The sequence below is a fragment of the Symphodus melops genome (assembly GCF_947650265.1).
Source record: "Symphodus melops genome assembly, chromosome: 6".
Taxonomy (NCBI): domain Eukaryota; kingdom Metazoa; phylum Chordata; class Actinopteri; order Labriformes; family Labridae; genus Symphodus; species Symphodus melops.
Genome location: NC_136696.1, coordinates 14,620,251 through 14,642,789, shown reverse-complemented (window position 1 = coordinate 14,642,789; position 22,539 = coordinate 14,620,251). Strand labels below are relative to the sequence as shown.

The window sequence follows — 22,539 nt, the reverse complement described above, 5'->3', positions numbered from 1 at the left end:
CTCGTGTGGGCGGCCTGTGGCTCCTTTCCCGCATGTCTCTCCCCGCTCTCTCCCTGATTTCCGACTCTATCCACCTTCCTCTATCTATAATAAAGACCAAAAGGCCAAAAATAAATCTTTAAAAAAAAAAAAAAAAAAAAAGTGAACTCAGAACTGAGAAGAACTAATACAGCCTGATTTTAAAGTAGCCTAATGTCGAAAAGTGGCAGCAGCTCATTCACATTTAATGTATGTTTACAGTTGATCATTAATGTGAGTAGAATGTTTAATTCAATAATATAACCAATACGATCACGTTTAGACAGTCACAACCTTGAGAACATGAACTATAACAAGTTAAAAAGTTAAACAAAGCTGCTAGAAATGGTTCAAATGTCTGAAAGGTGCGTATATTACAAAGTTTACATTATTTTTAAATTGTGAGGAAATATATATTCCGTTTTCAGGGTGTAAAACAAAGCAGAATTTAAAATTTTTACGGGTCATTTGTGATGATTGTCACAAGGGTTTTATTCTGATTAAATGCCGATGCATGAAAACACACGGCATAATCTGATCACGTTATTTGACGTCCATGTAATCAGTGAAATCGGAATGCACAATCGGAATGATTTCAATCAGATTGAAGAAATTCTGCACATGTAACTACAGCCAGTGAATCTTTGTTTTTATATCGTCTCTTAATTTTTCTTACTATCAAACGAACACAAAGCTGCAACATCCAGGTGGTCTGTTCCCACAACTTCACTTTTCTCTGGGATTATCATCGAAAAATCTTTCTGTGTTAATTTATAAACTAATTAGCTGGCGCTCTAACTTGCTCATGCTGAAACAGTTGTATGAAACTGAACGCACATAGCCATGCCAACAACTCACCACTTTCAGTCAAAACAGAACAATTTAGTCATTTATTAGCTGGCTTAGTTGGAGAGACTGATGGGGGATGACACAGCGTTAAAGCTTTATTAATAACATGAAAAGAGTCAGGGCTCTCGAGAAAACGCATCGTCGGCTATTTTTTTCCCTCGGCTCCTCTCATCTCACTTAAGTTCTCATTTTTTTAAACGGACATGGCGTCACGATTTTGGCACCAGGGTGAAAAACTGGTACCCTGGTACCCTGGAAAAGCTGTGAAAGAAGCCACATTTACTGACAGCTGATCCAAATATTCTCTCAGAAGGGAAATTATGCGTTTTGCAGTCACTACTTTTTGTGGCTCCACAGTCATTAGCAGTGATCTTGTCACGTACTGTAAGTGAGCAAAGCAAAGCACTGAAAGAGGTCCAACAATCTGGTTTACATCTCTGAAATATATTCAGTTTCCATGTTATAAGTATTTGCCTTAGTTTGTTATTTGTTTTACATCTTATAAGGGAAGATACTAAAGTATGGCTTTCCAAACAGTTGCTAATTTTTGTAGCATGACACCTTCGAAATTCTCCTGAGTCAGAATTTATTAAATGCCATTTAATCAATCACACGTAACTAAGGGGAGGACTATGGTGCATCTTTGTAGGTTTGCCATGTCTATTTCGATAACAAATGATGATAATGCAACAGCATTTGCGTGAATAGGGAAATGTACCTGTGGGGGAACAGTCTTAGTGATTATACGCTCGTGGCAGACGATATTAAAATTCAGACGAATTTGTTTACAATCAAAGCAGAGAGTTTTTTTTGTCCCAGGGGACAAGCTGTGCCTCGGCACATCTCAAGGTGAGCTGAACAGCAGATGAAGAAGTCAGTATTATAAATATAATCATTTATGCGATTTTGCCCAGTTATCTCATGTACCACTCACCTGAATATTCTTAGCAAACATCAGTTATCAAATAACTGTCATCTAACTCGGTGCTTAGGTGTTATTGTGTGTATGTCTTTGGGTAGTGAACATGAAAAAAAAAGCAGTTTTGAAGAGCAGCAGAAGATGACAACATGAGAGTAGTTTGAGTATGAAGACAAAACAGACTGCATGTCTTTCTAAAAATCTGTGTGCAGATGTTTAGGAAATAGTTTCATCGGCAGGATGTTCATCAGAAACTAGGGACCACGACAGCTGGGAATGTTGACTGTGCTATTGATGTCTGACTGTCAGTGTGTGTATGTGTGTGTGTGTGTGTGTGTGTGTGTGTGTGTGTGTATGTGTGTGTCAAAACAAGAGTTATGAGAGTTACTCTCATTTAGCCTTTTATGTCTCCTCAGTGTTTTGTACGCAGGTGACATCTAGTTCGGAGTACATTGGCGCTATGTTTAGCACAATAAGCCCTTCAGTATACGAACCAAGAACATCAACAAAAGTGCATATTACCCAAGCAGGTCCTCAAACATTTATGAGTTCTTCAGCTCATGTTGCTCCGCAGAGGCCTGTTAGATTTCATTGCATAAGTCTATGCTCTGTTCCAATCTCTATTGTTGCCAATGAACCTGTGTTTATTTGCCAGAATGTTTTCTATCGCGGCTCCCTCGGCTCACAAGCCAGAATAACAATGACTTTTCATAATCGAAAGGTCTGCTTGATCTTCACTCGTACAGCAGACTGCTGGAAAATACAATTGGCTGAAGCAAACACCTCTCTTCATAGTATCTTGTACATAGTCTCACTATTAAAACTAAATGAAGCTTTGCTTTTGAACATCATACTGAAAATTAGTTTGAAGCCATTATTGTTCACAAGTCAACACAGTTTGTCTGTGACGTCTCTAATGAATACCACAGGATATGAGACACCAAGTGCTAATAATTACGATTTCCCCCTAGATAATGAAATTCATTTCTTCTGAATGTCCGTCCGTCTATAGACTGGTATCTTCTTTAACAGCCATTCTGAAGCTCTTTGCAACTTTTCACAAGAGAGACAGAACAGCGAGTAGAAAAGGAGATATTTATCACAGGAAAAAAGCTGGCATGAGGAAACTAGTGGAGGAAATGAAAGAAACCTGCGTAGAAATGTCAGAATAGCCAAAGTGCAATACATTTAACATGTGCTGCAGATATATCTCAACCCTCACTGGTCCTGATGCTGCTTATGTTAGCCTGAGTGATCAGATTCTTGTCTTGTATTTTGGATCCCAATGGTAAACATTTGACTGAGATTTTTTTTTTTTCCCCCTTTAGAAACACTGCTAAGATCAATACATGCATGAGGCAGAGGCACACTGTGATCTACTGGCTCCCACTAGTGCTCACTCAGTTCACTTGCACCTTCTGCTGATTTACACACCCTAGTGGTTCACTAAGACTGCAGCACAATCCTTAGCAGCTTAACTCACAGGTTCAGACTGTTAATACAGTGTGAAATCTCAATCAGCAAAAAGAAAGAGAAGGAAAACAACAGTCTTTGCACAATGTCCCACTGGTGTTTGTTTCCAGTTGGCAACCCAGTTATTATCTGCTATGCATCCGGTTTTTTTAAGTCAAATAAACCAGCAGCATGTGCAGACAACTTTGGCATGAAATCAACTTGTTAAAAAGAAGAGCATTGTCACCAAGATGTGAGGCCTGTTTATCTCTCCTTGTTTCTGTCCTGCTGGAATGACAGTAGTTGGGTGAAGGGATTAATTTCTCCATCAGCTCTTCAGTGTTCTTTTGTAACACATCTTTATAGACCTGAAGCCCATTAGATGCACCCAACTAAAAGTGCACATGCAAAACACACATGCACACGTTCTGTCGACTGTGAAAGCAGGAGTTTTAAAAAACGCTATCTGCCCAAGATTCACACTCACTGAACACCGACGTGGGGAAAAATTGGCAACTGACATATTGAAGGCAAAAACACACAATAGGGAGAGGACCTTTATGTACCCACTGCCTTTCAAGGTACCTTTTATTCCCCACTCCGCGATCATCAGTTACAGCAGTTTTTATTTACTCCCGGGATAAGGTCAGAACAGTCATGTTTAACTGAATCAGTGCAGGAGGGGATGTGTAGCACACACCCTTTTCTTTATCCATCTGTCCTCCTTCCTCTCAATGAGACATGCCTGCCCAGCATTACATGGGCTGTCTGGCAAACACCCGCACAAGCCATTAGTGGTAACAGAACCGAAGCTGTAATTACCATAAATGATTGTCTGCTAATGGTGGCTCCTTGAAGGTACTCCGTTACAGCTGCTGGACTAATGATTGATTCATTTTTTAACCTGAAGTGGGCAGGACGCCTTGGAAAGAATTAAAAGGTAAAAATGAAAAACAAGCCATTGAGTAAAAGCTCTGTTTCCCCTCCTCAAGGTCTGAAGCACTATGTTGTTCCCTAATGAGGTGTTTTCAGATCTAAAGGTTTCCACACATTTGAAATGAAGGCTCCTGACTCCTGCAGAGAGGTAGATCTTCAAAGCTGGCAATTTTGAAGAACAGCAATATGCTCTTGTATTTAGCTGTGCTGCAACAGTTTTACTCTTTTTGCTGATTTATCACACACACATGAACGCTTGTGCATATTTTTGGCATGTATTTAAGTAAAGTAGGTCAAATATTACTTTGAAAGTTTTACTTTTTGCAGTACCTCAATATATTAGGAAACACACAATACAAGGAACTAATGTGGACTACTATTAGGCTACCCATAGATAGGTAACTTTGATATGACCTACATCAGGGAAAGAAATGCAACTAAGATAAACCACAAAGCCGATAAATAAGAAAACAACTTGTAAAATCAAGTCACCAGTTGTGGAGCTTGTGCTTCTTATACACTTTATCTCAATTATCTTTTCCTTTTTATGTCTCACTCTGCCCTCACAAGCACACACACACACACATTCATGGAGCACATACACGGAGCATATGCTGAATGTAGGTCAGCCCTGTAGAGAGATGTGAAAGTGAATAGTAAATCAAAACTATCTATCAGCTGATACCACAGCAATGCTTCCCTGAGGCTAAAAAGCAATGCTTTACAGCATGCAAGCAGAAAACTATATTTGTACATAGACACACACACACTACTGTGTTGGTGAAAACATATGGTAGAGGTACTGAATAATTTAGAAGGACACAAAAAACAGCCATTATCTCAGTTCCAATAGGAGGCCACTCCTAGCTGAATGTGTTTCAGGTGTCAGTATTACTTAGTATAAAGTCACCTGGGAAATACCTGGGTGAGCTCAACTGGTAAAAAAAGATTACATGTGCCGCCAATTTACGCCAGCTCGTTCAAATGCAGGTAGTGGGCTCATCTTCTCTTGCTGTCCACCTCACTGAAGCCTATGTGAACAGATTAATAATACAACCAGAACTGGAAAACAGTCTTTACAGTTCAAAATCAGACGTCCTTCCCTTTTTTCAGACTGGTAGCAGGCGCTGCAGCACTACACAAGTGATCCATTTCTTCCCTTGTTCATGTAATTGACCATCTGTCTGGTTGAATCATGGTGCAAACCAAGGTTCCTGCAGAGGACAGAAAGTCAGCTATTCTGGCCCTTAGATCAACAGCTCCAGTCCAGAGAAAGACAAAATAAAAGACATGGTGCAAAAGTAACTCTGGACATCTGCTAAACATTAATCCCATGACATCTTCTCAGGTCATATTCAACGACTGGATGCAGTACAACACTCTCTATCAATGTCCAGCTTATCAGGTGTTACATGTTAAAGCCCAAACACATAATAGACTGCCTTCCTTTTAAAAACCCCTGTGGTAAGAGGAAAATATTGTTCACTTTTGATTCAGTTGATTTCAACACAGAGTGACATAATGCAGGGACAGTGCAGAAAACATTAAACTAATTGTAAGTAGTAATTTTTACTACTTACCAAAAATGTGTTGCTTTTGTTCTCGGCTTACAGAGATTTTGAAGGGATGCATAACAACTACACATTAACTGTCCAGGAGATTAAAAACATTTGTTTCTTGTGTTTTAGGCTAAGAAATAGTGATAACAAATTATTATTAATTTAGAAAGCGTTTCGTGAGAGAAAATAACACATTACGTATTGGAAAAGTACACATTAGCTTAGTTGCAATATGTAAATATTAACAATTAACAGGACTACATTTCCTCGCTGCGCGTGACGTCAACTGTTCGCGACGGTGAGCACGTGACGTTTGTTGTGGTTCCTCTCTAGCGGAGCCATGAAAAGAGATCTGACTCTTTACCATGATCTTCAACCAAAGTCAAGAGGAGGATTTTGCAGGATAATGGACTACATCCTCCTCTTCTATTTGAACGTTGTTCTGTTTTGTTCCTGCTCCTCTTCACAGCCTAACTTCATCCTCCTTTTCGCAGATGACCTGGGTTTCGGGGACTTAGGATGTTATGGTCATCCTAGTTCGATCACTCCAAACCTTGACCGTCTGGCAGCAGGAGGACTCCGGTTCACTGATTTTTACTGCACCAGCCCGGTCTGCAGTCCGTCCAGGTACACTCAGTATCTGTACTTAATGAAGGACTAATGCTGACTTATTTTATTCGATGTAGTGTCAATGTCTGGAAGAAAGCACACACGTTTTAAGATTGTAGGGATCCTTGTTGTTATATTTTAAACCCCTTGATATTTTTAAAATAACAAAATGTACAGTAAAATATGTACCCTCTGCACAAACTGGTTGTAGCATTTATTTCAGAAGTGCATAGGCCTACTAAATGTCAGATGTTTCTTCTAACCAGAGTGCTATACTGTAACTAAAGCCACACATGAAGTTTCATTGAATTGTTTTGATGTCTTTTCAGGGCATCATTGTTGACTGGGCGCTATCAGACCCGCTCAGGAATCTACCCAGGAGTATTGTATCCGGGGTCGATTGGCGGCTTGCCTCTGAATGAGACCACGATTGCAGAAGTGTTAAAACCTCTGGGTTATGCTACTGCTGCTATGGGGAAGTGGCACTTGGGAGTTGGTGCCAACGGGAAGTTTCTTCCAACCAGGCAGGGTTTTGACGAATATTTAGGGATTCCCTACTCTCATGACATGGTGAATGAATAATCCAACAGAGAGATCAATGCAAGCTTATTTGTAAAAAAAAGTAGCATCACTGAATCCACAATAATACATTTAATACATGTTCCTCTCCCACTCTGTTCTTTCTGTGTGTCCAGGGACCCTGTTGGAACCTGACCTGTTTTCCTCCTGATGTAAAGTGTGTCGGACTGTGTGATGTTGGCACAGTAACTGTCCCACTAATGTACAATGAGATGATCAAACAGCAACCAGTCAACTTCCTCGATCTGGAAAGGGCTTATAGTGACTTTGCGACCAATTTTATTTCAACTTCGGCCAAGAAAAAACAACCTTTCTTCCTCTACTATCCTTCCCATGTAAGTTTTTAAAACAGCATGTCAATGACAGTCTGTCATGGATCACAAGTAGAAAAAACACAATCATTGCAGAAGGGCAGTAACTAAAAGAAAAGAAACATAGTTTTGTATATAGTTATTCCTGCAATAAAACCACTGTGTTTTTTTTTCCTACAGCACACCCACTACCCCCAGTATGCAGGTCCACAAGCAGCAGGGAAGACTTTAAGGGGCAAATTTGGAGATGCTCTGCTGGAGCTTGACAACACTATAGGAAACATACTGACAGCATTGGAGAAGACAGGAGTGATCAACAACACACTCATCTTCTTCACTGCAGACAATGGGTTAGTTCTGTATTTAAAGAGTATGCAAATGATTTTGTACCTTTGACTCGTCAATGATGCACTCCCATGTATACATCACAACAAACAACAACAAAAGCTCTTGTGCAGTAGTTGTGTTTCATATTTCTTTGGTTGTACATCTTTGCACACATTTCAATGCTTTTAATATTAAAACGATTTTTTGTGTGTAGGCCTGAACTGATGCGCATGTCCCGCGGAGGTAACGCTGGCCCTCTGAAATGTGGAAAAGGTACCACATATGAGGGTGGCATGAGAGAGCCAGCCATCGCTTTCTGGCCAGGGACCATCAGGCCAGGTCAGGACACCTTTGTCACCTGCGCATGAAGTTTAGATTGGGTGGTGCTTTGAAAGAAGTTACTTCTCTGCACTGATCACTTGGTCTAGTGTTCAAATAATTTGAGCTAATATATATGTTTTCCTTTCTCAAAAACGTTCATACTAAAAATTCAAACTCTTGCTTAATTTTTGAAATCAATTATGGAGTATGTTACAGCAAATAAATTCATAAATTCATTTCAGCGTGACCTTTAAATGATTGTTGCAGCTTGCTCGTTTTTCTGTGTGTGACTCTTTAGGTGTTACTCATGAAATAGCCAGCACTCTTGATATCCTCCCCACAATCGCAAGCTTGGCAGGAGCCAGAGTCCCCCAAGTGGTGCTGGATGGGGTTGATATGACTGACATGCTCGTCCACCAAGGAAAGGTAGTTGAATCTTACTTCACAGTGTGTAATTGTTGAAATAACATTTAAACTAAGCAGATGTTGTCACCTTTTTAATTTATATTTTTTGCAGAGTAAGAGGAGTACAATGATGTTTTACCCTACTGATCCTAGTGAGAAGTACGGCCTGTTTGCTCTCAGGTTAGGGAAGTACAAGGCCCACTTCTACACTCGAGGTACAGTAGGCTTCATATACATTACTTGTTCAATGTTAAAATATATATTATTATTATTATTATAGAAAATTAAGCAGATTAAGTAAAATCAAGCAGTCAGAAATTGGCTGTTATTTACTCAAATGCTTTTCCACATCTGTAAATCAGGTGCAACCCACAGTGGCACCACTCCTGACCAAGACTGCCCAGTGTTTGCACTCCTCAAGGCCCATGACCCCCCTCTGGTTTTTGACTTGGAAGCTGACCCCTCAGAGAACTACCCTCTTTCCTTGGAGGAGAGACCTGATCTCCAAGCTCTACTGGAGAGGATTAAAACAGTGAAGGGCCAGTTTGAGGCATCCATGGTGTTTGGAGAAAGCCAGATATCAAAAGGAGAAGACCCAGATCTGGAGCCTTGCTGCAATCCTCATTGCAGCCCCAGGCCCAGCTGCTGCCAGTGCTGATGGAAAAATGGTCTTGTGTTAATAAGGTGGGAAAATGTGGAGATATTGCACTAATTTCGAGACAGCTAAGCATTAATTACTGTTCACACTGAGAGGTAATAATGCAATCAATCAATTTCTTTAATGAGGGGACTATTTTCTTACTGTTACTACTGACTACCCTTTTTAATGCATTATTCATAAACTTAAAGGCTCATCTAACTGTGGAAAAATTTAATTAGAAATTACTTTCTGATTTGTTCAATCACACAAACAATCAATCAACAGTTTAATCAATAAAGGCACATCAAGCTTTTGGACATCAAGCATATATTTTATTCATAAGACCAAACCCATGACAAGGCAGAGTGATTTTTTTGTCTTTTTTCTGTTTTTCCCTGGAATTTTACAAGTCCTTGTTTTTAAAGATACAAGATAGGATATGTTTGTTCTGTCACATACTGTTTTGCTCTAGGTATACAGTGAAGAATCTCGTTAATGTAATAAAGTTAAAAGTTTGCTTTAACTGTATGTATGTCTCAGCGGCTATATGGGACTAGCTCATCCTCAGGTTGTTTTTGTGTAGCTGTGTGAAGAGAATATTTTTTTTAACTAGGCTGTAACAAGATAGAAAAACAAAAATCAGAAGCAGATAGATACAGATCAGAGACAGGTCACACTGCTCAAAGGTGATTACTATCATCAGCACGTTGCAATAATAGCTTTTAAGTGGCAGCTGACTCGCTCACTACTCAGCCCTAAGAGCAGTTCGGTCAAGTGTCTGGTGAGTGTGTCACACTGATGATGTCACAGCTCACAAATGTGCCCTAAATGTGCTGCTGAAGCATGTGTGTGGACAGTTATGGAGTTGGCAGAAACCTAAGTGCCACATGTGTGACAGTTACTGACATAACATCCTGTGTGGAAACGGAAGACACTTAAATCAAATCATTGTAGATCACAGATAATTGTGTTGTTTTTCTTTTCCATCAGGGGTCGTTGTCTGGTCGTAATCTGTTTTTCTTTTTTTTTTACAATCTTTTAAATGTACATATTCTTTTCATAACATACTCAACATAAAGGACACAGCACTATTGTAGATTTGCTATTGTATATACATGATCTAACTGACAGCAATACATTATGTAAATAACCCCATTACTAACCACCTGCAGTAGCGACATACAGTGACACTGAAAACCTGTAGATCTGAGGTGTTTTTTCTGGTGGACTGTGAATGGAAGCAGCCAAAAACAATGCAAAACTGTTACCAAAGGAACATTGCAGATGGCTTTTGCAAATGCATCATTTTTCATATACCTCCTCCTGAATAAGGTACATTGATGTAAGCTATCATATGCTGCAATAACCCCAAAGAAGGTTATTGTGTAATGTTAGAATGATGCTTTTACTTACATGAATGAGAGCAATAAATAAAAGTAGGAACATGTTGCCATCCTTTATATCAATCACAAAAAACAAAATTAAAGTCTAGCCATTTACATTTCTATAAAACCTCCCATGTAATGCTTTATAAAAGATTTGGGTATACGGTTATACCAGGACCAAGTAAAAGACGGATGCTCAAGACTTGTCTTTTCTTTTCTTGTTATTTATACCATCCCGTCAAAAGGAAGCAGAGACCAGGGTGTCACTGAAAACCAGGGTTAAACAGTCAGACGTGTGAGAATATGGCTTTTCAGAGGGCCTATACGTTCTGTTACCTGAAAGTCATATCATTCACAGCAAAGCATACAGTGATTTATGGTTTGCATTTGTTACAGTTGAATAATTTCCTAAAAAAGCTCCCAACCATGAAGGTCAGCAAGCAGCCAGTTTTTGAGGACTGAATAATAATAAAAGTAAAACATTTGTGTCACGTTATCCAAATGTGCTGACAGTAGCTGCATCGAATCCAAGCTGAATAAAAATATCTGCAGGGCTAAGAACATTCAAAGGTCATGCCAAGTCATTACACCTCTATAATCTCTTACACCTGCTTTTACTTCAACAAAACAAAAGCACCTTCATCAGTCTCAGCTGTGTGTTTGTTAATTAGTTTGGATGAGGCGCCTGTATGTCTACTCTCTATACATGTATTTACAACACACACTAAGCAACACATGGGTAAGCTCGGACCAAGGACAGTTCACTGTGCTCTCTCTAATTTGCTCCAATGTCACTATCTGTAGAAATCAAAAGAGCAGTTTGTCAATATTGAACAAATACATATTTACAGTAAATGAAACGTATGATCCCACACCATTCCCTTACTGATTGTTGAGCTGCTTGCCATTCTCTAGAATATGTGTAGTTCCCTGTGTTTCTGTGTGCAGTTATCCTACTGGCCATGCATTGAAAAGTTTAACAGCAGTAGTAGGTATATTGTTTTCATTTCAAAAGTGGAACCCTTTAAATAAACAGGTGCTCAGCGTCTTGGTTTTCATATCATAGAAAAAGATAAAATAAACAGGCAATCAATCCATCAAGATGATGGAAATAAACAAAGACAAAGAGAGATGAATGAATGAAATCAGTCAAATGCCAAGCTTAGTGTAGAAATGAAAATCCCAGTTTCGAGGAGTATTTTAACAATGAGGGAGAAGACCCCACTGACAGCACCCTCTGGTGGCAAATCAATGACCATACACAATCTGTGAAGAAGGAAGGAGGTTGTCATGGCAACACTTCTTACTCCAGGTAGATGTCCTCGGTGGGGCAGGCATATTCCAGATGCTCCTGGTAGTACTCCTGGAAGGCCCGACTGCAGACAAAGATGTGAGCATGACTAATGATCGACCTGCCAGCTATTATGACGCAGCACTCCAATGTAATCCTTTCAATAGCAACAGATTTTACAGTCATGCACTGACTGATTGCTAAGAAGTGGCTGCTTGCAGCAAACACAAAGGCTGCCTCATTTAAATAATCTAGTGCAAACATAGAATGACTTTTGGTGAGCTTTTCATGAGTTCTGACTTTGTCTTTGTGTCTATCTTTCAATCCAAAGCAAACAAGGCTGACAGATAAATCAGACCGATCCCTTCCCTTCTGCTATTTGCCCTCGATACTCCAGAGACAGTGAGATATCTGTATCTTTAATTATTCAAAAACAATATGGCTCATTAAGACATGACTAAGCATGTAATTATTATTTAACACTATATGCATGCAAACATTTAAAAGACTGTAGTTGAAAATATCCTTAGCCAGCTGAAGATTCGAGTGTTTCAGTGAAAAGGTATTTAGTCCATAATTTTGTTCAGACTATAATAGAAAACCATGAAAGATCACTTTTTATTTGCAGTAAAACTAAAAAGTCTCAGTTTCAAAGTCTCAATGGTGTAAATATTTAAAATCAAATTGAGAAAAACAGCTCGACACAAAACCCATTACTGTTCCGTGGTTTATATATGTTAATATAATAAAGTGATAATGTCATATGGACTTACCCAACACACTCTGCTACAGGTCGCATGGACTCCTGGGATACAAACACATGGCAAGCAAATCTGTTCAGCATCGGGTGCTTTGTGATGAAACCAAAGTAGCTGCAGAGAGATGAAAACAACATGATCAAATATGCCAGGCGATACACAGTACACTTGTAAATCAAGGGCAGGCAACACGTGTGTTTGTTTACCAGTTGTTCCTTGGATGACATCCACAAAATGAGATGTTTTTCATCTGGAAGAAGTGACTACATCTGTCATACTAAAGATGACAAAATCAAAGGGATGGGAAAAAAAAGGTAACTCAATCATCAATAAAGAAGAGTTGCAATTTAACTTAACATTCAAGATGTAATTTTCTATGTTTAATTCATTTGTTGCTTCATACCTCATCAAGAGTGTCATATTCATCCTCCAGGCTCATGATAAGTTTTACTCCTTGCAAGCTAATCTCTAACTCGCACAGAGAAGGAGGCCGCACATGTACTGTCCGTTTCCTAGATATCGCAATCTTAAACACAGAAAATATTTACATGTCACAACAAACAGGCTTTAATGGCACATATTTGCACACATGCTTATGTCTGTTTTTAACCAATCTTACCTTCTGCATTGCAGCGCAGAGAATTCCATTGCCTTGGTGATAAGGTACCTCAACAGACCCCAAAAACTGAACACTGAAAGTCTCGATCCAAGCTGGATTTCTTTTCATTCCTGCACAGTACCATGTGAGGAGGTACATACAGGTCATGTTATTTTACTAATTCAGTTCACTGCATGAGAACAGTCGAAGTAACTCTTAACTTACCCAACAATTCTTTAGACTGCCCTATGACCTCATTAGCATAAAAGGCCGGAAAGATTCCCCTCTCGCCTGTCCGCATGTTATAACCTCGGTACCAGTAATCGTCCTCTTCCTCTTCCACATATAAAGGGTCATCCACATCGAGCTCCAGCTCATCTGCATGTCTGGGAATAAACCTGCAAAGAGAAGCATGGAAGGGGAGAAAAAAAGAGAAATGTTGTGTGCTTACATGGAATAAACAAAGTTGAGCATATAATACATTGCAGTCCTTTAATTAGAATCAGTTTGATTTCACCTGATCCTGGCTGTGGGAAGGGTGAAAGAGAATGACAGGGAAAGATGACGGGAAAGGTTTAGGCCGATAATAAGTTTTAAATATGGGGACATAGTTACCGAAAGAAGAGAGTAATTAAATAATTAGACATGCACAGGTGGTGGATGTTGTGAATATTACTGGCCAGCTGGCAGATCTCAAGATCAGCTGTTGCTCAGATATCTGCCCCCCTATCTAACCTAATTAGTGATTCTGTATTGTGTACTTCGACCTCCACAACCCAATCACATCATTGAAACCGTAGAGAAATAAAGATCGGTTTATCCAAGCAAGGACTCATCCCCCAATGTGGTAATTCACATACAATAAAGTACGTAGACTGTCTTACCTGTAAACTGCCCTGTGTGTCTGGTCCCTCTCCTCTCCATTTATGGTACAAGAGAAAAGTCCAAATGATTCTGTGCCTGGGGGGCAAAAAAACACCTATTGGACATTTCAACACCTTGATACTGTAATAAAATTTAATGCATAATGCAACCTGTTCACTATTTTTCTCCAGCATGTTAGGCCATTTTTGATGTAAACTGCACAGAAAAGGGCTCAAGTGGAAGATAACAGGATTTGTCACAAAAATGGAAAGCCTTCATAATGAGCTATTCATTTTGTAAATCACTTGTCAATAGGGATTTGAATCTTGTAGGTAGAGCACAGATTGAAGAAGGATGTACTGGGATGCAGAGCCGTCCCATAGGTCATGTGTGGGCTCCCTGCCAAATATAGATCTCATGTATATGTATCATTCTTACAGTGATATTGACGGATTCTGACAGGGCATTCTTTTCAGTGCCCTAAATGGAGAGTATTTCTGCTATATTGCTAGTTGGTCATAACCTGTACGATAACTGATTTACTTTTGCGTGAGTATATAGAAACCTTTAGCACTTTTGAAAATGACACATTCCCTGTCATGCTGAGAGTTAAACAGCAACCAAACGTTCCTCACAGTAGCTCCATCTCTAGATGGAGGCAGAATGATTCTTTTTTTTTACCACTGCTTCCAGTTTTGGAGAAAAAGCAAAATTATTTTTTATCAAGAAGTGAAAGAATTATTTGGATCACTTCTTATGCTTTTGCACATTTAAAATGTTATCTTCGTTTGCAGGTACATATCTGACACTTTTCTAAATGGGTGCAAGTGACGAGCAACTTACTGGACGAGCGGGAGGTGCTGTTGACAAACACATTGAGAAACTTCTTGGAGAATGGGAGGTCAGCCTCAGGAGAGGAATCCTCAGAAGAACTGAGAAGTTCTGGTCTCAGTTCCTCATCATCATCATGACAGTAACCCATCTCTCTGATTCCCAAAGGCTCCTCGTCACATAGCGTGGAGAGCTCGCTGTCATCACTAAGAACAGAGGTGCACCTAAGGGAAAAAAGATATTCATAAGATTCACACCCATTATATTTTAATCTTTGCAGTCACTTGTATTATTGTATACCTTCTGAGGCTGACTAGTTCAAGCGTCGTATTCTCATCCACCACTAGTGTGTACTTCATTGAGTCATAGGCCAGTCCATCATCTCCATTGGGATCTCTCAGAGCCAGATCTTTTTCACACAGTGGAAGGTCATTGTCCAACAATGGACGGTCTTGGACACTGGAATCAATGGGGGGTGAACTATCAAGCTCTAAATCACTACCCCTGTAGGACTGGTTCCTTAAACCATCCAGGAATGGGTATGAGTCCCCATCATCCTCCTCTTCATCATTCTCTGTGGAGTAGGTGAGGTTGAAACCAGGGTTAGTTTGAGCTGTGGGTATGTCCAGTGTCAGGCTGTTTTTAACCTCAGTGATACGTTCAAGAGAGGCAGATGAACGGCTCGTTGGCCTGGGCTCAGTCTCTCGTCCTTCATCTTTGTCACTGACCACACTCTCAGTAAGGCTTGGTGATTCCAAATCCTTTCTCCCCTCTTGCATCATCAAGTCATTATTGGGCTCTGTGTCTTTCTCCTGTCTTTCTTTGTTCTTAGATTGCTTGTCTGTGTATTTTTTCTCAGTGTCTTTAGTGGCATATGAGGAGTATAAATCTGTGGTTTCCCTACTGTTAATTGCACAGTGCTCCATAATCAGAGGGCTTATGGTGTCACCAGTTGGATTACTCATATAAAGAGCAGGGTTTATGTTTCCTTCTACTTTTAAAGACTCCACATTTCTCCTCTCTCCTGGTCCCATGCTATCCTTTCTGTGACTCTCATTCCCTTCTGCATCTGATTCCCCAAGTCCTTTTTTCTTCTCTGGGTCATTCTCATTAAAACCATCACCTTCTCCAATGTCTGAAGAGGGTGATATGGTGTCTGACACAGACACTTTTCTCTTGAAGCAATCCTCAGGACAACTGATTGGGTATGAGCCCTCTGAAATCATCCTGTTCACCAGGTTGCTAAGCAGCCAGGGTGAGTCTGAGTTCTCGCTCAGGTCATCTTCACTTTCTGAATCGGATTCTCCTTCACTGGTTCCGTCATATTCATCTGCACTGGGCATAAGCCTGGGTCCCACTGGTAGGTAGAAGGAGCGTTTAAAGCTCTCAAGACTGTGGTCTGGTTCAATCTGCAGCACCATCTGTCTCGACAGGCTGTCTTCACATCGCTGAGCTGGAGGAAGAGTCTCATCTGGGTCAGCCTGGTGCTCACAAGACAGCGCCATCAGAGCTTGACCATCATCGTATAAGTCAGGAGGAAGAATGGGTGAATCAAGAGGAGATGGCGTAGCAATAGTAGGTGAGGGTAAAGGGGAAGGAGACGGTAGAGGAGATCCTTCTTTGATTGGGTCAGGCTGGCCAAGGAGTAGGGATGCTTTCAGTCCAACAATACCACTGTCCTGTTCTAACTCAGTATCTGGATCCAGTTCCTGGTCTGATGTAGGTGAGCTGGCCTCTTCAATGGAGTTGGTGAGGTGAGATGAGCGTCCACTGCTACTGTCATCACTTGTCAGGTCCAGCTCTGTCTCTGAAATGGAGGATATCATGTTTGAGGCCCCTGGACCTCCAAAGGAAAATGCTGCCTCTATCTCCCCTTCAACGTCAGAGTCAGATCCTGGAGAGCTGAGGTCCTTGTCCTGGTCAGAAGTCATGTAACCCTGCTGGTTCATATCAGCTATCCCTGGATCTGAGGAAGGAGAGGTGGAGTCATTGGCTGCTGCGTCCAAGGCAGAAGCTGCAGGAGCATGTATCATGTGTGATTTTTCGAGAGCGTCTGAGCGGCTAGAGGACACATAGCTCGAGAAGGAGGCAGACTCAGACGGTTCAATGGACGGGAACTCCACATATGATGACTGATTCTCCTTGCAAACTATATCGTATGTCTCCTTACACATGAACTCCACTTCAAAGTCCTTCTCCAGCTCCTCATCAGACAAAGGTGTATCAGCACCGTCATTGCCTCCAATTGGTGCAGTGGATGACAAGCAGCGGCTGGTTCCATCAGGGTCTAGGTCAGTCTCCGGCTCCATACCTGACTCACTGGTTATTGTATAGGTGTCCGTGGCAAGCTGGTTTGAGTGTTTGTGGTTGTGGTGGCTGTTAAGGTCATGGTCCACCTCTGTGTCTGAACACTGGGAGTGTTCATCAACAGAAGGTACCCTTGTTGTTTTGATTGAAGGGTCGGCATTTGACTCAATGACATTGCCAGAGCGAGGATGGGACTTATGTTGACCAAACGAACCTGTGAAGATAGAAATAAGGGGTGGGGAAAAACAAGGCCATGAGAGAAAGAACACACAGGGTTACATAACATAATGATGAAGAACATGGTGTGGAGTATGAAAAAAGGGGAGATGCAAAAGCAAGAGCAGTTTGACCATAAAAAAATGAGATAAAGGCAGAGTAACTGGAGGGATGTGAATATACTATTCTAAAAAAAAAGGGTATATATGGAATTAATACTTTATTCAATTTATTTTTCAGTAAAAACACATGTATGTCTAATATGGTCCCTGAAAGTAGTCCAGCCACCTAATTGCCCTGAGTTTTCTGAACACATCACTGAACATAACGTCATCATTTCACATCAAGGCACTTGACGACACTGATGTTAATGGGATGAGCTTTGAACTTGCTGGGCTGGCCTTTTTGTTACCGTATTCGGGCCTCTCCCTCCTGTTGCCCTCCATGTCGCATAAGAGGGGCCTGTGAGGGGACTGGGGGTTCCCGCCCTCCCCAGCCAGTTTGAGTGGAGTACCTTTGTTCTGAGACCCTGGTGCCTGGGAAACTGGAGAGGCTGGGCACTGGCCTGTCACATGGTTACCATCCTCTAGACATGAGTGTGTTGGAGACAGACGGCCTGGAGATAACAAAATACTTATTTTCTTACTATGTTTAATGCATGTATACTGTCATAATAATATGATAATAATAATGATATTAGCTGGACATGTTAAAAAGTAATAACAACTAAGCTGCCAACAGGCTGTACAACAGCAGGAGCTAGCCTGTATTTATTTATATATATTCTCTTTATATATAGTATACAATATTATTAGAATGTTTTTATGTTACCTTTATTATTATATTATATCTATACTATACTATCTATATTATATATTACATTATTACAATACACTCTTATATTATTATAACTATATATCTATACTCCAGTCAAACTGCACTATATTTATTATGCTTATAACAGTCAATACTGTTTACATAACCCTCTGATCACAATGCCACTTTAAATTCTTTCACTGGTCACTTTAACATGCCATTCACTGCACAGTATTATTAATATCTTTGTCCATTGCCCTGCTGAGTCCACCGTACTATAGTCCTCTGTATATATCCCCCCATTACTACCTGGATTGTATTTATGCTTATGTTGTTACTTTTTTTATTCGATTTTGACTTTTGTTTTTGATTCTGCACTGCTGCTGCTGCTGTAACGCCCCAATTTCCCCATTGGGGATCAATAAAGTTATATCCTATCCTAGGTTATTTACAACATGTATATTTATACGACAGGTGATTTTCTATTGTAACATACTCAAATATACCAGACACATAAGCAGCATAATTTGTGAGGCATTTTGTCAGAAATAAAAGTGAAACAGTGTAAATACATCATTAACCTATACTGCTTATTGCAGGTTATTAATAATGGACCTACCCTGTGATGCTGGATTATGTAAAGAGTCCTGCCAGCTTCCTTTCTTTGGAGATAGACTGCTATTATTGTTCAGTGAATCCTTGAGAGAAAAGTCAAAGGGAGTGATCACAAATATATACAGAACTATTCAAAAAGACTTAGTGTTACATAAATGTAACATTTTGTGATTGACCAGGACTTCAGGCTGCCTACCTGCGACACAGCAGTGGTGAGGTTCAGGGTGGTGGGTCTGCTCTTTAGAGTGCCAAGACTTGGAGAGAGAGGAGGGGATACGGAAGGTGATGGAGGTGCATCAGGGTCAACCTCTTCATCCTCATCATCTTCCTCGTCATCATCCTCATCTTCATCGTCAATCATCTCAAACTCTTGGAAGTCATCCTGGAAGGAACAGACTGGATGGTGCATGTCATTCTTCTCCAGAATAAGGGAGTCCTGAGGCCAGATGGGAGGGGAGAGAGAGGAAGAGAGAGACATTGAATAAAACAGAAGATACCTTTACTGATTTCAGATAAGAGCAACACGAATTAAACCATCTTTCGTTCGAATGGTAGATGGAAAACGGTTTCCTTACAAGCCAACACAAAGTCAAAATCTGCTTTCTTCTGCATACTGCTACACTTCATTTTTCATTTATAAGCTCTGCCAAGAACAGGTCTGTCTGGGAGATGAATAGAACCAGAAAGAGTGCAGATGGAAAGCATGCAGCACTATGTTCTTTGATTACATAGAGGGCATTTGGTAAACACAGACATAAACATCAACCACCAAAATAGGCAACCTGACAAGAGTGCACATTAATAACCACGGTACATTTTGCTGTCATGTTCTTTTTTCAGCCTCCTGTTTTCTGTGTATGCACCCCCGAATGCATTTCTGTTTTCTTTATTTATTAGACAGAATGCCTGTTTTGCATCACCAGTGTTACCACTTTCTTGTGAAAGATAGAGGTAAAAAGGTGGACATAATTAAGTTCCTTCATACAAAGTCGCCCTACTAAAACCCTGCAGAGTGCAGAGCAATTGTTATGATGGTGAGCTTTTCAGAAAAGAAGGGACAGAGGATTTGTGTTTGTGTGAGTGTGTGTGTGTGTGTGTGTGTGTGTGTGTGTGTTTGTTGCAGCAAACAGATGACGTTGATGATTGGTACTACTACTGTATCACTGCTCTCCCTCTGGAGGTTTCTTCATATTCTGCAGTATAAATAAATAAATAAACAAACTGTTGGGCCTCTGTATTATTTTTACAATCTATGATCTGATCAAACTGCCATCACTACCTTTTTAGCTAGCAACCTGATGTGGTATTCATCGTAAATTCATTATGTATTTTACATTTATTTTTTGAGCATTTTATTTAATACATTGTTTGACTAAAACATTACAATTATCTAATATGTTCAAGGGTTCTGATCTTCACCTACAAGGCAGACAAGCAATGTCATTACACAGTTAATTCTACTTGATGATAAGGGGAAATCTTTTGTGCCATGATGGTGCAGAATTACAACCGATGGTCACCTCTTCCCTACTTTGAATTTGACAGTGCAAACACAAGGCTGAATGGATTTATCAGGTTTGCAGTTTGAACAGCGCAGCAGTTTCTCTGCCTCTCGGTGCAGGCATTTTAATGGATGCTCTCACTCTTATCCATCCACTGGGCACACAGTTCTGCTGACTGCTGCTGCAGCATCCACTTTATGCCACAAACATCACAGTCAGTCTATGACCCTGAGAATACACATGAATATGTATGTTTCCCATTTACATTTTTTTCCATGATTTCGATGTTCAGAGGTGATGAGTGTGAGAGTCCTGTTTTGGTGTCTGAAGAGAAACCTTTTCATCTGTCATTATATTCACCATCAGCTTCAGACTGCTGTTTTCGAGTACTGACCTATAATAATCCATCACTGAGGATTTGTGACCCACAGTATAAAAACTCAGAGATCCATCAGCAATTGTTATGAAAATGCCACTTCTGTCTGGGAGAATAATCTGCAGTGTCAGACGACCTCCTTCAGGGACGCCACCTGACAGACGGTTATGCAGGCTCAAAGAAATACAGAGAACTATGATTAAGAGTTGTGTGTAGGTGAGGCTCAATCCCCTCATGGTCTTCAGCTCCCAAGGACATCACCATCCAACCCTGTGACTCTGTCCCCCCTCTCTCTCTTTGCAGGCTTATGTAAGCACTGCAGGTTCTCCAGCATGCAGGAGAGATGTTGTGAAGGAGCTTAACCACTGAACACACCTTAACATTAAAGACCACATCTCCAGTCAATGCATATCAAATAAGTATTAAGGTAATATGGAATTCATTGTGTCATACAACACAACATAATCCTTATGACAGGCCAATTCAACTAGTGGTCAGTGGGCCGTGGGCCCTTTTGCCAGCCATACATGTTATGTTTATTTTTTCTTACCATTTCTTTAGTTATGAAACACATAAAGTACATACATGTAAATTATTCTTATTGTACCATTAAGATACAATACATCCCATGCTATCAGTGGAGCCATACAGTGAATATCAATTTACGCTCATTCACTTTATGGGGCACTCTCAGTATCCATCGAGTTAGATTATGCCAGTTCAAATTTTGAAGATCATCCAACATCTTAAATAAAGAGAAACAAAACGTTTTAATTATAATGAATTGTGGCATTGTGTCTTAGTTTATTGGGGTGCATAATAAATTATGAAATACTCAATTTAAAACTTAAATGTATTATAATTATTATTATTATATTCATAGCTTTGCAATAAGTATTGGTAACTAAAATGGTATTATAGAATGGAATCTATTATGGAATGTGCAGTGGTCCACACTAGTTTGTCCTTTTTTTCCAAACCTTCTTTTTCAGACTATTATTTATTCACAACAGAAAATTGAACCCATTAATGCTACATTGTCAATAGCAGACAATGTAAACTGTAAATTGAGTGTTTTTAACAGTTTAAAATAAAATTAGATAACTGGCTATATAATGATCTGTCTTATAGGTCTCACATCATCTAACTGGAAAAGTAAGACCGCAACTTGTTTTTTCTTTTTATAGGAACAAAACTATGTGCAAAACTGAAAAAAGATTGTCCAGGCTTTAATAATGCCAGTTTTGGAAAGCTCTTATCATGCTCTTTGCTTTATCACAAGCGACAGATTTCAAAATCATCATTGTGACCTCTATGTGTAGGCTTGCTCTCATTGGGTCAACTGAGAATGCAGCACAGTATTTTGTTTATTTACATAGGTAAACTCCCTCCTTACCTGACTAATCTGTTGTCTGTAAAAAAATTTAAGCCATTAAACAAGATCTCAAAACTGGAAAAGGACAGTGTAAATTGTGTTTGTCAGTCTTCATATTTCATTTAAAGGTTTATTTGAATAGGGACATATACAAAAAACATAGATAAACTTGACCAGTCATCTGATGTTTGCATCATTATGCTTTTTGCCAAGGCTAGTTTATGACACTTGTTCCTAGGCTTTTATGTGTGGTCCCATGAAGCGTTTAATCTGGATGGATTTGAACAGGAAATCATAACAGATGTTGGAAAGCCCAGCATTAATGGAGACCACCCAGTGAGTGATGGCCTCCATCTATCAGTCTCACGCTTAATTTCCACATTTTTAAAACTCGGTAATGCCACATAAGACACCGATGCTCTGTCACGTACTGAATCATGCATGTGCTGATAGTGTTCAATAAGGGCTTTGGGCAGGCGGGGATGGATGTTAAAGAGACAAAAGTGAAGAATCTGGGAAGACAAGGAGCAGAAAGCAGCGGGATGTGTGTGTATGTGAAAATCTTTTTGTATGTGAAACTCTTTTTCATCTCTGAAAGGGTTCTCTTGATTTTCTGAGTAAGGAAAGAATTAAAGGTCAAGGAAAAAACAAACAAATCAAATGGTTGAAGCCACAGTGTT

The 22,539-nt window shown here is 40.0% G+C and overlaps 2 protein-coding genes across 3 annotated transcripts in view; one reads left to right on the top strand and one right to left on the bottom strand.

Annotated features, from left to right (window-relative positions):
* Nucleotides 1–6,027: 6,027 nt before the first annotated feature.
* arsa (arylsulfatase A) lies at nucleotides 6,028–9,242 on the top strand. The gene is made up of 8 exons (XM_079345673.1): nucleotides 6,028–6,360; nucleotides 6,672–6,912; nucleotides 7,038–7,256; nucleotides 7,413–7,582; nucleotides 7,774–7,898; nucleotides 8,179–8,306; nucleotides 8,398–8,500; nucleotides 8,648–9,242. The coding sequence occupies exons 1-8, from the start codon at nucleotides 6,074–6,076 to the stop codon at nucleotides 8,941–8,943; spliced, it is 1,569 nt and encodes a 522-aa protein (XP_079201799.1). The 5' UTR covers nucleotides 6,028–6,073; the 3' UTR covers nucleotides 8,944–9,242.
* The window catches only part of mapk8ip2 (mitogen-activated protein kinase 8 interacting protein 2), a 26,396-nt gene continuing 13,092 nt past the window's right edge, over nucleotides 9,236–22,539 (bottom strand). Inside the window, exons 3-14 of one of the 2 annotated variants that reach the window (XM_079345671.1) lie at nucleotides 18,803–19,042; nucleotides 18,611–18,689; nucleotides 17,588–17,791; nucleotides 14,953–17,173; nucleotides 14,665–14,876; nucleotides 13,842–13,917; nucleotides 13,183–13,355; nucleotides 12,979–13,088; nucleotides 12,763–12,885; nucleotides 12,566–12,636; nucleotides 12,375–12,473; nucleotides 9,236–11,686 (exon numbers count right to left, since the gene is read on the bottom strand). In XM_079345671.1, coding sequence (XP_079201797.1) covers nucleotides 11,614–11,686; nucleotides 12,375–12,473; nucleotides 12,566–12,636; nucleotides 12,763–12,885; nucleotides 12,979–13,088; nucleotides 13,183–13,355; nucleotides 13,842–13,917; nucleotides 14,665–14,876; nucleotides 14,953–17,173; nucleotides 17,588–17,791; nucleotides 18,611–18,689; nucleotides 18,803–19,042 — 3,681 coding nt within the window. In that variant the 3' untranslated portion in view covers nucleotides 9,236–11,613. The remainder of the gene's footprint in view (nucleotides 11,687–12,374; nucleotides 12,474–12,565; nucleotides 12,637–12,762; nucleotides 12,886–12,978; nucleotides 13,089–13,182; nucleotides 13,356–13,841; nucleotides 13,918–14,664; nucleotides 14,877–14,952; nucleotides 17,174–17,587; nucleotides 17,792–18,610; nucleotides 18,690–18,802; nucleotides 19,043–22,539) is intronic. The other variant, XM_079345672.1, reaches the window with a different exon arrangement.

Excerpts from the sequence above, each read along its gene's own strand:
- arsa (XM_079345673.1), top strand. The coding sequence starts at position 6,074 with ATGAAAAGAGATCTGACTCTTTACCATGATCTTCAACCAAAGTCAAGA. Across the intron at positions 6,361-6,671 it reads CCGGTCTGCAGTCCGTCCAG|GGCATCATTGTTGACTGGGC; the intron begins GTACACTCAGTA and ends ATGTCTTTTCAG. Across the intron at positions 7,583-7,773 it reads TTCTTCACTGCAGACAATGG|GCCTGAACTGATGCGCATGT; the intron begins GTTAGTTCTGTA and ends TTTTGTGTGTAG.